This window comes from Rhineura floridana, chromosome 8 (assembly GCF_030035675.1).
Source record: "Rhineura floridana isolate rRhiFlo1 chromosome 8, rRhiFlo1.hap2, whole genome shotgun sequence".
In the NCBI taxonomy this organism is placed as follows: domain Eukaryota; kingdom Metazoa; phylum Chordata; class Lepidosauria; order Squamata; family Rhineuridae; genus Rhineura; species Rhineura floridana.
This window is the reverse complement of record NC_084487.1, coordinates 49,165,294-49,179,166: the sequence shown is the minus strand read 5'-3', so window position 1 is coordinate 49,179,166 and position 13,873 is coordinate 49,165,294. Positions and strand designations below refer to the sequence as shown.

General features: G+C 41.3%; 1 protein-coding gene across 1 annotated transcript in view; it reads right to left on the bottom strand.

Annotated features, from left to right (window-relative positions):
- GUCY2C (guanylate cyclase 2C) overlaps nt 1–13,873 on the bottom strand; it is a 112,149-nt gene that overhangs the window by 62,858 nt on the left and 35,418 nt on the right. Inside the window, exons 11-13 of the mRNA XM_061582817.1 lie at nt 7,360–7,441; nt 6,677–6,782; nt 4,433–4,495 (exon numbers count right to left, since the gene is read on the bottom strand). Of these exons, the coding sequence (XP_061438801.1) occupies nt 4,433–4,495; nt 6,677–6,782; nt 7,360–7,441 (251 nt within the window). The remainder of the gene's footprint in view (nt 1–4,432; nt 4,496–6,676; nt 6,783–7,359; nt 7,442–13,873) is intronic.

Here is a 13,873-nt window from a genome sequence, read left to right as displayed (position 1 = left end):
AAAGGGAGTGTTGTAAAACGCCCCACATCCAGATCACTTTCCCCATGCTCAGTAGCAAAAACAAGGTCTAGAGTGTGCCCCGATACATGTGTTGGACCACTAACATATTGAGACAGCCCCATGGCTGTCATGGAAGCCATGAGGTCCTGAGCCGCGCCGGACAAAGTGGTTTCGGCATGAATGTTGAAATCCCCCAGTACTATTAGTCTGGGGGACCTCAACAATATATCCGAGACCACTTCCGCCAGCTCAGTTAGGGAAGCCATTGGGCAGCAAGGTGGGCGGTACACCAAAAGGATTCCCAGCCTGTCCCTCTGGCCCAACACAAGGTGCAAACACTCCAGGCCAGTAACTGCATGAACATGGTGCTTGGTGAGTGAGATGGAACTCTTGCCATCATCTTTGAGAAATCATGGAGACCAGGAGAGATGCCGGAGGATTGGAGACGGGCAAACGTCGTCCCGCTCTTTAAAAAGGGTAAAAAAGAAGATCCGGGGAATTACAGGCCGGTCAGTCTGACTTCAATACCGGGAAAGATATTAGAACGGATAATAAAAGAGTCCATTGGCAGCTATCTAGATGACAATGCTGTGATTAGAAGGAGCCAGCATGGGTTTGTCAAGAAAAAATCCTGTCAAACTAATCTCATCTCTTTTTTTGATTGGGTCACTAGCTTAGTAGATGGTGGAAATGCTGTAGATGTCATCTATCTAGATTTCAGCAAGGCATTTGACAAAGTCCCCCATGACCTTTTGATTAGCAAACTAGTCAAATGCGGACTACATGGAAATACTGTCAGGTGGATTCACAACTGGTTGGAAAACCTTACTCAAAGAGTGGTCGTCGGTGGCTCTGCTTCGGACTGGAAGGAGGTCTCGAGTGGAGTGCCACAGGGTTCTGTCCTGGGGCCGATACTCTTCAACATTTTTATCAATGACTTAGATGATGGAGTGGAGGGAAGCCTTATGAAGTTTGCGGATGATACGAAACTGGGAGGGATAGCTAACACAATGGAAGACAGGAATAAAATCCAAAGGGACCTGGATAGACTAGAAAATTGGGCTGAAATTAATAAAATGACATTCAATAAAGACAAATGCAAGATTCTGCATTTAGGCCACAAAAACAAAATGCATGGGTACAGGATGGGAAATACCCGGCTTAGCAGTAGTGCGTGTGAGAAGGACCTTGGAATTGTAGTTGAACATGTAGTTCAACATGTAGTTGAACATGACCCAGCAGTGTGATGGTGCGGCAAAAAAGGCAAACACAGTTTTGGGCTGCATAAACAGAGCTATAGTTTCCAGGTTGAGGGAAGTAATAGTCCCACTATATTTTGCATTAGTCAGGCATCTGGAATACTGCGTTCAGTTCTGGGCGCCTCATTTTAAGAAAGATATAGACAAGTAGAGCGGATTCAGAAGAGGGCGACGAGGATGATAGCCGGTATGGAGAACAAGTCTTATGAGGAAAGGTTGAAGGAACTTGGCATGTTCAGTCTGGTGAAGAGAAGACATGATTGCACTCTTTAAGTACCTGAAGGGCTGTCACATAGAGGAGGGTACAGATTTGTTCACTGCTGCCCCAGAGGGTAGGACTAGGTCTAATGGTTTTAAGTTGCAGGAGCGTAGATTCAGATTGGACATTAGAAGGAACTTCTTGACAGTAAGGGCAGTTCGGCAATGGAACCGACTGCCTAGGGAGGTGGTGGGATCCCCTTCGCTGGATGTCTTCAAGCAGAGGCTGGACAGCTATCTGCGGGAGATGCTCTAGCTGTGGATTTCCTGCTGTGAGCAGGGGGTTGGACTCGATGGCCTACAAGGCCCCTTCCAACTCTATGATTCTATGATTCTTAATCATGCTTCACAATAGGGAAATTGTATGCCTATTCTTTTTTCTTGGGGGGGGATATCCATTTCTATTTATTTTTGTTTTAGTCTTTAGTAATGGAGGTCTTGCACGTGACTAATATTTGCCTGCATCTCTGCAATCGTGTGCAAGTCCTCCCAAATATCCATCCTCATTGCCACCCCTTAATAAGACCCCCTTACCCCATGATGTGCAATCATTACAATTGCTTTTCAATGCTTATTATTTTATTTGCAGCCATAATTATTTTTTCTTTTGGCTAAATCACAGTGTAATCGAGCTGACATGGAGGGTAGCAGCATTAATTACATTGGGAGAATCAAGGCAGTAGCTTGCTTCCTGGGTTGAAGTCCTGATTCCACTTGAAAGAAATTGAATTTACTTCTGACTAGACACGATTAGATAACCAAGACGAAAAAGAGCAGTGTTTTGCAAAGTGATAAACTTCAAATATGTGGAGCAGAAAGGAGATTCATGGAAGGAAGGAAGAGTGATGGTAGTTGTGACAAGATACTTTCAAAAAGCAAGATTGGGGAACCAGGAGTCCCCCTTACGGGCCCCCTCCTTGAGCAGTCCTTTAAAATGCTGCAGATGTACTGCCCGTACCTCCTGGTGCCTAGCTCCTCTGCCTTCTTACCCAACGGGCCACATATACAGAGACACATATGACGCAACTGTACCCCTCTCCTCCCCTGCAATTCCCTCTACCTAGATACAATGAGGAATAATTGCAATGGGAACACAATGAAATTAACCAGCCTTTTGGTTAATAGGTAAATACACAAAGCAGCTGCATCACAGAAACCTGTACTGGAAAGTCAGATTATCTAACTGTAGGTGATGAAGTAGACCAGAAATATTCGTGTCTTAATTATTCAAATTGCTGTTTTAAAATATAAAATGTCTCTGACTGGACTGAAGAGTGAATCATCATCTGTTCATTTGCTTGGTATTTTCTGGAAACAAGTCTGAACTCATTTTGCGCACAGAAAGAGTAGCGCTGGTTCTCCCCTTGCCCCCACTCCTTTCAAGTCTGAAAAGGACAACATTCTTTTCACTTTCAGGCAGCTTAGCAAGCAGTCTCTCCTCTTGCAGTTCTTATCTCCCTCCATGTCCTTAGGTTAGCCCTTTGCCTCATAGCCTCCACATTCCTCTCTCCATTCACTGCCAGTTCTAGCACTTTACCTTGTTGTCTCCACTTTTCTGCCTCATTCACTGCTGATTATTTATTTATTTATTTAATTTAATTTATATACCGCCCTAAGCCCGAAGGCTCTCTGGGCAGTGTACAAAAAGATAAAAAACAAGCAATGTATAAATACAATAAATCAAGAAAACAAAACAAACAAACAATAAAAGAACCAAACAACATCCAAAATACAAATAATGATGAAAATGCTATATATCGTAACTGCTGATTCCTGTTGATATTTTATTTTTAATACAGTGGTTTTGTGTAAGAACAGTCCTGTGCAAAACCTCTGCACTGAAAAATAAAGATAAATTATTAAAAGATTGATACACTGTAAACATGCTTTCAGCAAGACTAGGTTGTGCTCAGGTGAGGAGCAAATGGAAGTAGGAGGTGTGGAGATAAAGAGTGATCACTGAGAACCTCACTACACACACACAAAGAACTACCCAACAAAACAATGCACTACAATGCAACTTGTGCTGCATGTAATTTGAACATTATTTTTCTTATCAAATTATTCATGGAATGGGAAAATCAGGATTAAATGGTGAAGAAATGTGGGCTGGCATTTTGATGAGGACGTTGTGGATGCCCCCAAAACTTGCATACATGAGCAGCAGTGAATCCACACTAAACTCCTATATGGACAAGTCGCCATGTCACACCCAATCAGACTCTTGGACCTCTAGGCTGTTTCTGTTGCTCTAGAGGAGCAGTTTTTAAAACTTTTCCCACCAAGGACCCCTTGCTTGGTAAAATTGCTGAGGGCCTTGGTGGCCCACTTAATACAAAAATTAGTTCTACAAATCAAAGTACATACGTAACTAATTTATAATATTTTTTTTCAGCACTGGCATCATCAAAACCGCTGCCATGTTACAAAAATTATGGACCATAGACCAGGCTATTGATAAAGACCCCTTTCACTGGTAAATATTAAGGGGAAATTAGTACCCCATACCAGTGTCATGTTATGAACATCATGAACCCAAAATCGGGGCCTTGTTAGCCTGTTCAGTAACCTAGCCCTAATCAAGCTGGCCTCAATCTTCATCAGAAAAAATAAATCAACTGCAGGGACAAGTATAGATAACCTGAATAGACAGACCAACAGTTGTCCACAGACCACAGTTTAACAACCTCTGCTCTAGAGTACACCAATGGCTAATTGTGTGTCTATTACTCAAGGTGCCAAAGAAAGAGGCCTGGGAGGAAAATAGCATTCTTACTCTATTCTTATTCCGTTCTTAATTACTCAGGCTTGCAAGTAAGTGGGGGAATAGGCATGAAATGGCACCTTGATATTTTTCTTGTATAAGATCATTTCTAGACAAGAAGAGAAAAGCAGAGATCCTGGAGTAAAAGTACCTTCTTGTCATATTTGCCTTGACGCAATCGCTGTGCAGTGTCACGCCTTTTGTCTTCCTCAATCTGAGAAACAAAGAAGGTTCATTTAGCTGACTTCAGTAATATATCCCACTCTGTGTGAGCCAGAAAAGTATAATGCAGTACCTATGTGTCCCACAAGTTTTTGGGACATCAGACTCAAATATACATATCCCAGCATGGACTTGTGATCCTTTGTGCTTGAACAGATTTGAAACAATAAATTGTTTTTCATGTATTACTTATAGATCGTAATCTTCTCTCAAAATAGTTTATGTTGTAGGGGGGAATATTGTATTTCCAGGCAATTAAATCACATTTAATATCTGCGAAAAGCCAATTCCTTCCTCAAATGCCATAACAATAAAATTAACAACAGTAAGAGTAACAGTATAATGATTGTTGTTTGGAATGTGGCTGTGTAAGGTCATAAAACATCTATCAGGTATTATTTTGGATGTACTAAGTGATGGGAACAACAATTTCTGGCGCTTTTGTAAACATTTATTTTTAGAAAAATTTTGTAGGCTTACCCCACCACATTTTTGAGAGGTTGCACATGCCCTTGCTATGCAGCTTCTATGCAGGAGTATGTCTGTGTAGGGAGGGATGGGGAACATGTGGCCTTCCAGATATTGTTGTTCTAAGGTTCCTATCATCCCTGACCATTGGCCATGTTGGCTAGGGCTGAAGTCTAAAAATATCTGGAACACTACAGGTTCTTCTCACCTAACTTCCAGGAAAAAAAGGTTGAGAAGTGCTTTCCTATACACCTATGGTATAGAAGCACAAATCTAGCCAGGTTTTGTTTTTTAAAAGGAGGGGAACAGAACCATGCTGCTATTCCCCCCAACAGTACATTCAAATAAAACATTGCACTGCCATCACTTACAAGTCACTTATGGGTTTATCAAGCAAAGACAAGATGTGGTTGTGGCAGACTTTGACAGATTGTCTAAAAGGGCCTGATTCTCAATGGAAAGTTCACACAGTGCCAAGATCTGGGGTTTGATTAGTAATACCAACACATGAACACACAGAATAGAAGCTCAGCAGCATCTTGATCAGCAGCAATAGCTCAGTCCATTTCCAGGCCCAATTCAAGGCGCCAGTTTTGATCTCTAAAGGTCATAATAGCTGGGGACCAGGATCTTTGAAAGACAGTCTCCCACATAGCTCTAGCTAGCCAAACCTTGAGACCTTCTGCAGAGGCCCTGCTCCTGATGCCCCTGGTAGTGAGGGTGGGTAACTATTAGGGAGAGGGCCTTCTAGGTCGTGTCACCAAAGTTGCAGAATGCCCTCCACTGAGAAAGGCACTTTTGTTATGGTTATTTTGGCACCAAGTGAAGACTTTTTTTAAAAAAATTCCCAGGCCTTTTAAAATCTGAGATTTAGAGTTTTCCATTGTAACCCACTGTTTTACGTGTTTTGTGGTTTTATCCATGTTGTCAAAATTGTTTTATCTCCACCTCTGCTGACAATGTTTATGCTGCAATTTGTTAGTGATGTATTTTAATATTTCATTTTTGTGCCCAAATAACAGTGTTACTGAGTGACCTATATACATTCTGTAAATAAATATACATGGGAAAGAATAAACAAGTAATTCATTGCTTCACTTTATCCCCATCATAAAAAAGACTCTTAATAGTCATATATTAAAGGCATAGTCCTATGATTTTATTTTATTATATTATTAAATTATGATCCTTGGAAGAGCATACAAGGGGTTACAAGATATTGCAGACCTCCAAGGGCGGAGAAGGAAGTCCACCTCCAGAGGCCTCCTTGTCATGGCCATAGGAACCTTCAGGGCTGACCTTCCATTGCTGTCAAGTGCTTTGACAGCATTAGGGAGAAAAAGAGACATGTCAGAACCAATCTAAAGCCTTCCTATTTCTCTAGCATGGCACTGAGGAGAAGTAGGCTAGCCTAGGAGCTGGCAAACATTTTCTCTCCAGCTGTTCCCCCAATCACCTTCCATCCTGGCCAGCAGGGTTCTAAATTTGGCATTTCTTCCATCATGAACTCTCCCTTTCCTACTCTCATTGGACTACTCTGCTGACTGGATAGTTTGCTTTAGTTCAGAAATTAGGATATCACAAAGTGGTTTTACAGATAGCATCTATAGTTCCATCATCACAGCCCATACAGTGTGCAGGAGACACCTAGCACCATTTGAATTGTGAGGGAGAACTGGTGCCATAGATGGCTGCTGCCTCCTACCTTCAGACTGACATGGCTTGTCTCATTAGTCTCCAAAGGCAGGATCTTGTCTGGTGGAATGTGGGACCATCTCTTCAGCCGGAGTTCATTGGCTCTTTTATATTTCCTGTATGACAAAAACACATGTACAATTGCAGTGATTCTTGAAGCATTGGAATTAGAACTACTCATGGATAGATAGGACAGGTTAAGGACTTCAGAAGCTACTTATCACGTAATGAATGAATATAAATATTGTCCTTTGTTTGATTCAAGTCAAAAGCAGTCTTTTTAGATGTAACTTTAAAGTGTGCATTAACCACAAACAAATCTCAATCATGTTTACACTGAAGCCAGTATCAAAAGTCCTATTGACTAAGCTGCTACTTCTCAAAGATAGAGTGCAGAGAATCCATTATTGAAGATTATCTGCCAAAGCGTGTGAGGTGTAAGGGGAAGGAAAGAGTGAGAAGGAACCCTTCTGGTCAGGTAGGTGGAAAAAGGACATGGTTAGGCTTGGGCAGAAAATTTACCACAGGGGACTTGATCAGTTAGCAGTGCAAGGAATGCTGGAGCTTAAGTAACCTAATTCATTTGTCCTGGATAGCCTTTATAGAGGGGAGGCTTCAAAAATGCAAATTTCAAAAAGGACTTGTGGACTTAGCACTGAGGAAGGACAGAGAAAGAGGAAAAGACAATTGTACCAAAGTAGCAGCAAAGCGACGATCAGAACCATCACCACTGTTCCAGTAAGTGTGAAAACAGCAATAGTCAAAATGTGTGGGCCTGTGAAAGAGAGAAATGGACAATCATATAAATGAAAGAAAATTTAAAAGAGGCATTGAATTGCAATAGAATAATTCTAGTGCACATAGATATATACACAAAATGACACGCAACAAGCAATGGGTGTCTCAGGGCTGGTTCACACAGAGATTTCGTACAGGTTTCGTACAGAGATTTCTCACAGCCCCTTTTAATTTGCATGGTTCACATGACATGACTGGCAATCAGCAGCTAAAACTCAGTTTTCCTCTTTAAATCCAAAGTAAAAACATGCTGTTTTAATCCGAAATGGGAAGGTAAAAATGTCTTCAATTCTGTATTCTTGGGGTTTGTAGATGCTTTAATCCGATGCTTCCCCTCTCCACACCCACTCCCTCCTCCTCCCTTTGTTCATGTCATTTCCTGATTGGCTGCTGGCTCCCGTTCTGCACGTGGTCATTAGGAAGCTGTATGTTTGATCCTTTCCCTTCAGTGTGAATTAAAAGCACCGTGTTTGCAGCTGGCTTTGAGCCCCTTATTTGGACTGTGCAAACAGAAAACGAAGCAGAAAAAGCAGCGTTTTTAATATGATGTCGATGTTTTGCTCCCATGTGGATAAGACCTCAGGGTCATCATTTACCGTAGAATGTACTCCAGTCCTTGAGGAAGTTAATAACTGCATCTAGGGAGTAAACCCGAAGACTGAGCAACACTTTATTTTACACCAACCAAAGACCTCTCTATGGTTCTTAGATCAAGAACATAGATTAGGAGATGCATGTGTGTTCGCATGTGTGTTCGCATGTGTGTTCATGTGCAAATTCCCTCTTAAATTGCTTTAGAAAAAGCCAGTCCTGAAATTAAATTATCAAAACACTGTGTCCCTGGGTCTCTTGTATTAGTTCGAAGATCAATCTGAATGGACACTAACTGGCTATGTGCCTGCCGGCCATTGCACTTATTATTAACAGCAGTGTGACTTAATATTATTTGTTAAATTTGCGTTCTGTCCTTCAAACTGAAGGTTTCCAGAGTATAGAACAACACATTAAAATACATAAATCAATACAACAACCATAAAACCAAAAAATAAAACAAATATCAAAACAAAACATACAAAAAGTAGAAACCAGAAATTCAGATAATCCAGCAACAATCAATCTCTTACATCCACCAAAATTATAAAGTTGGGGAAAATTTATTTTTTTATTTATTACACTTATATACTGCCCCATAGCCAAAGCTCTCTGGGTGGATGTGTCTTAATCTGATGCCCAAAAACAGATAGCACAGGGGACAGCCAGTTCTCTATGTTGATAAAGTTCCACAACCAGGGTGCCACAACACAAAAAGTCTATTCTGTGTTGTCATACCACAGGCTACCGATATAAATGGAGCTATGAACAGGGACCCTTCCACATATCTTAAGGCACAGTGTGGCAGGCAATATGGGTGGAGACCCTTCAGATACTTAGGTCCTAGGCTGTACAGAGTTTTATAGCCCAAAATCAGCACTGTAAATTGGGCACAGTAGCAAGCAGGCACCCAGTGCAGACCCTTAAGGGCAGGTATTGCATGATTCTACCTCACAGGTCAATAACCTGGTTGGCTGCTATACTCTACAACAGTTGCAGCTTACGAAATATCTACAAAGTCAGTCCCATGTAGAATACATTGCAATAAGCTAATTGTGAGGTTACCAGAGTATGTATTACTGTAGGTAAGCTATCACAGTCCAGAAAGGGCCGTGACAGCCAACAAACCAACAATAGCCGGGCATAGGCACACCTTGCCACTGATGCCACCTGGGCTTCAAGAGACAGTGATGACTCCAAGAGCACTCCCAAGCGACGAACCTGTTCCTTCAGGGGGAGCGAAACTCCATTCAGAAGAGGCCATCTTCCTAACTCTCAGATCTAGGAACCGCTAACCAATAGTACTTCCATCTTATCAAGATTCAGCTCCAGTTTATTGGCATTGGTGCCTTCTAGCATCAGTCTAAAATCTCTTGGTTTAGATGGAATGAAGAGAATATTAACCGTATATTGATGTCACCATAATCCAAATCTCCAGATGGCAGCTTCCAGTGGCTTCATGCAGGTATTAATGAACATTGGGAACAGAATGGTAACGTCTAGAGCCCAGATCCCACATACTAGGAACATGGCCAGAATCTCTCAATGCCACTCTCTGGTATCAGTCCTGCAGGTAAGTGTGGAACCACCATAATATGGTGCTTTCGACTCCCACACAGAAGAGCTGGGTCCAGGAGAATACCACCATCAATGGTATCAAAAGCCATGGAGACATCAAGGAGAACCAACTGGATTGCAGTCCCCCTGTCCTTCACCCAGTAAAGGTCATCAGTGAGGCCAGGGTGATTAAGATCATTTCAGTGCCCAATCCAGACCTGAAGCTAGATTGAAATGGGTCTAGATAATCAGTTTCATCCAGATGTGCTTGGAGTTGGCTAGCCATAACCTTGCCCCCAAAAGAAACATTTGCAACTGGGAAGTGGTTTTCCAGTACCTCAGGTCCAGGGAGGGACTTTTGGGAAGAAGCCTCAATGCTGTTTTCTCCAGAATGGTCAGGCGTACACTCCCTTGCCTAAGTGAGGTGTTAACAATTCAATGAACAAACCCAGGAAGTCCTGCTAACCTTTAATAGCCATGATGGGCAAGGATCAAGGGTACTGATGGTAGGCCGCACATCTGCAAGTGTCTTATCTGCAGCCTCAAGCTGCAACAATTGAAAGTGATCCCAAAAACCAGGACAAGATGGTGCTCTAGACACCTCTATCAGGCTTTTATCAAATGCGTTATAAGTACTTTCTAGGGAATAATATATAAAAATGTGTACTGCAATCCTGTACATGTCTACTCAAAAGTAGGCCCTGTGATGTAAGTGAGCAAAGGTTTACAATCCTATATGCAGTTTCCTGGGAGTAAAACCCATTGAACTCAATGGGATTTATGTTTAAGTAGACATATGAAGAGATTGCGCTACAAACCTTTTAAAAATTAAGCCTGAGATTTTATTTTATTTATTTATTTATTAAATTTATATCCTGCCTTTCCTCAAAGTAGGAGCCCAGGGCAGCAAACAAAAACACGAAAACACTCTAAACCATCATAAAAACAGACTTTAAAATATATTAAAACAAAACATCTTTAAAAACATATTAAAACAAAATATTTTTTAAAACATCTGTTTAAAAAAACGTTTAAAACATCTTAAAAAGCAACTTCTACACAGACGCAGTCTGGGATAAGGACTCTACTTAAAAGGCTTGTTGAAAGAGGAAGGTAATATAGATAGTAACACAGATAAATATAAGGAGAACTTCATCGTTTCATACCCAAGTTTTCAAAATCCTACAAAATGTGGAAGATGGAGAGAAGAGGAACTGATCTCTTTTGACATTCTAGCCCTAATGATTTCTGCTAAACTATTTCAAAAATTATTGCAGCAACTACTTGGCAAACTCTTGACCTATGTGTTGTTTTATTTGCATATGCCCATGCTTTCTATCTACCACTTTATCGAAGGCCAATCTCATTCTGTCCTTAATTCTCTGACAAGGTCATCAGAACACAGAGGCTGGCTGATCCTTCTCGGAAGTCAGGACATTGGGTCATCAATAAATAAATCAGTTAACAAGCAAATGTCTTTGGCAAGTTACAAGGTGCTTTCCTGCCCTGCACCTTGGGCTGAGTGGCTGAAGGTTAAATGCTGATGTCTGGAATTTAGAAATGTTATGACATACAGTATTTATATTCCTGAGATTCTGCTGCCCTCTAGTGGTTGCAATCATCTCATCGTGAAAAAGACTAATATTCACATATCTTCTCTTCCCCACCCACTGTTTTCCTCCCCAATTTAAAGCATAATCTTCAGCTTCCTGGAGAGCACATTGTTATTGGTATTACATGTAATAGCAATAGCAATTATTATAATGACATTACATTTCTGAATTTCAGATCAAATTGACAAAACTTTTGAATTATATGAGATATTGAAAAAGAGACACTCTAGTTTTTACAATATGCTGGTTTTTTGTTCTTTTTTTCTTTTGTATTGCATCCTACAGTTCATTTTAATTGAATATGTAGCCTGAGAAGAAATGCATTAATGTTTGAAACTATAAACAGAAAAACCACCCAGACAGCCAAGGTATTTATGCTATTTGATTTGGATATAGATAGAAAATTGTCTACGTAAATTAAGGAGTCATGCTTTTGGAATTTGGGGGGAAATTCATTTAAAGGAAGAAAAACTATTTTTAGATTATGAAGCTGAAACTACACTGAAAATCTGAGACACTGCATCTAGCTAGGGGGCTACATTTTTACCCCCTGCTCACTTTCTATACTTGAAGCTTCATATACTTTTCAAATCCAAAATCACAGCATGTTGATATGCCACCATTGAAATTTATCCCCACCCAGGGTGTGTTAAATGTTTAAACACCATGGCATTTATCTCAACAGTAGCAAAAACTGCTATGGGGAGTGGGAGAACATTTCCACAGTAAATGGAAATCATATAATCCAAGTGGTATGCCAGCTAGGGATGGAAAGATCTGTCTGTTTTGGTTCTCTCTCGTTCTCATTTTTCCAATGTTAAATTCAGTTCTCTACATTTCTATGGCAATCTGCGATTTTTTTTAAAAAAAATCCTCATGAAAATTCTCCACCATTTTAGTGCGAATTTCTCCAAATAAACACATTTTGTTGGCAGTTTTAACAAAGGTACACATTTTTGCAAGCCATTTCTCATCATTTCATGCCTTTTTGCATGTTATTTTCATTCATGTATTCATTTTTATGCAGACTTTCCACTAACAGATGCATTTTTGTAAATGTTGTTTAGTTGGCGAACTGCATCCCCAAATTCTAATAAATGCAAATTTTGAAGGATGGCTTTTTCAGTTCTCATATTGTTTTAGAAACTGTGAATTTGATAAATTCTGCTTGAAATGCAAACTGAATCAAAATTTTCACCCATCCCTAATGCCTGCAAGGAATTGTGGGGGAGGCAAACAGCTGGAAAATTCCCACCCTTGTAGTGCTATAATGAGAGGCTGCTGAGCTCTGGGGCTAGATGTGCAGCTCTCTGCTTAAGTGGGTAGGAAGCCGCTGATTTAGTCCCACACTTGAGCAGGTCAATACAGGATAGGGAATATATTTAGCTCCTTCTGTGATGTGGCTCAAACAATGTGTGCTTCTAACGGCACACATCCCCAGGCCCTATTTTCATTCCTCCATCCAAGATATTTTAAGCTGTTAGAGGCTCTGCCCCTTTCACAGTTTAAAGACTCCTTGGAAAACTGACTGGCAGGGCCAGCCCATGACATTTTGCTCCCTGAGCTAAAGACAAGATGTTGCCCCACTGCATTTTATGTACAGAAGCCAACTGGACTGGCGGTTGAACTTTACGTTACTAGTGGCGTGGAACAGTGCTCTTCACTGCGTCTGAAGACAGCAGAATAATGTGGGGGGGAGGGAGCAGGACAATCTGCAGGGGACCAACAGTTTTGTTCTCCAGCAGAGAGCAACAGCAGAGGGGGTTGGCAGGTATGCTTAAGGGGCCACCACATCTCTCCTCCTCCCAGCATCGACTGCCTGAGACAGTCACCTCACTCTGCCTGATGACAGCGTCGCCCATGGTGACTGAGCAGGACTGGAGAAGCACTTTTCCTCCATTACTAAATCTTCCCAGGACTCTGTTAGGAAAACCTGTCCAAATGTGGTCCAGACATGGGGAGGGAAAAGCATGTTAGTCACCATGGACAGTATCCTCCAAGTGTCCAGGGCAGTCACACCACAGCATACATGCCTGCTGCGCTACAGCAACATCAGTCATGCTTCTGTCAGCTATTTTTCCAAAGCACAACTTCAAGTGCTACAGAACTCTAGGACTAGTTTGCCCAGAGACCATGGCAAGCCCCCCACAAAAATGTGCATGTGTACAACAGGAAGTAATGATACTGGGATACCAGTTCCACTTCTCTAAAAAGCTACGATATATACACAGCCAGAGAACCCAAAGCATAATTCCCAGCATCTCCAGGTAGGGCTGGAATGTCCCTTGCATGAAACCCTGGAGAGCTCCTGCCAGTCAGTATAGACAATACTGAGCAAATGGACCAATGATCTGACTCGGAAAAAGGCAGGTTCTGATGTTCTGATAATCCAGCCATTTCCAAACCAGGTTGCTCTGAGCAACAGACTTCTTGAAGAGACTTGGACTTCTTTCCGTATCTTATGAATCTTGGGAAAGAAATTAAATTTTAAACCCAAAGAGCTGTTTCTAGTCCTCATGATAAAGGACAGTTTTTGGTCATGTAACCACTCTAGCCTCCTAAAGAACATTTCTGAAGTGCAACCATTGTTACTTCCTACAGACAATCACAGTGTGTTCCACAGCGACAACTGTAAGTGTTCTATGCTT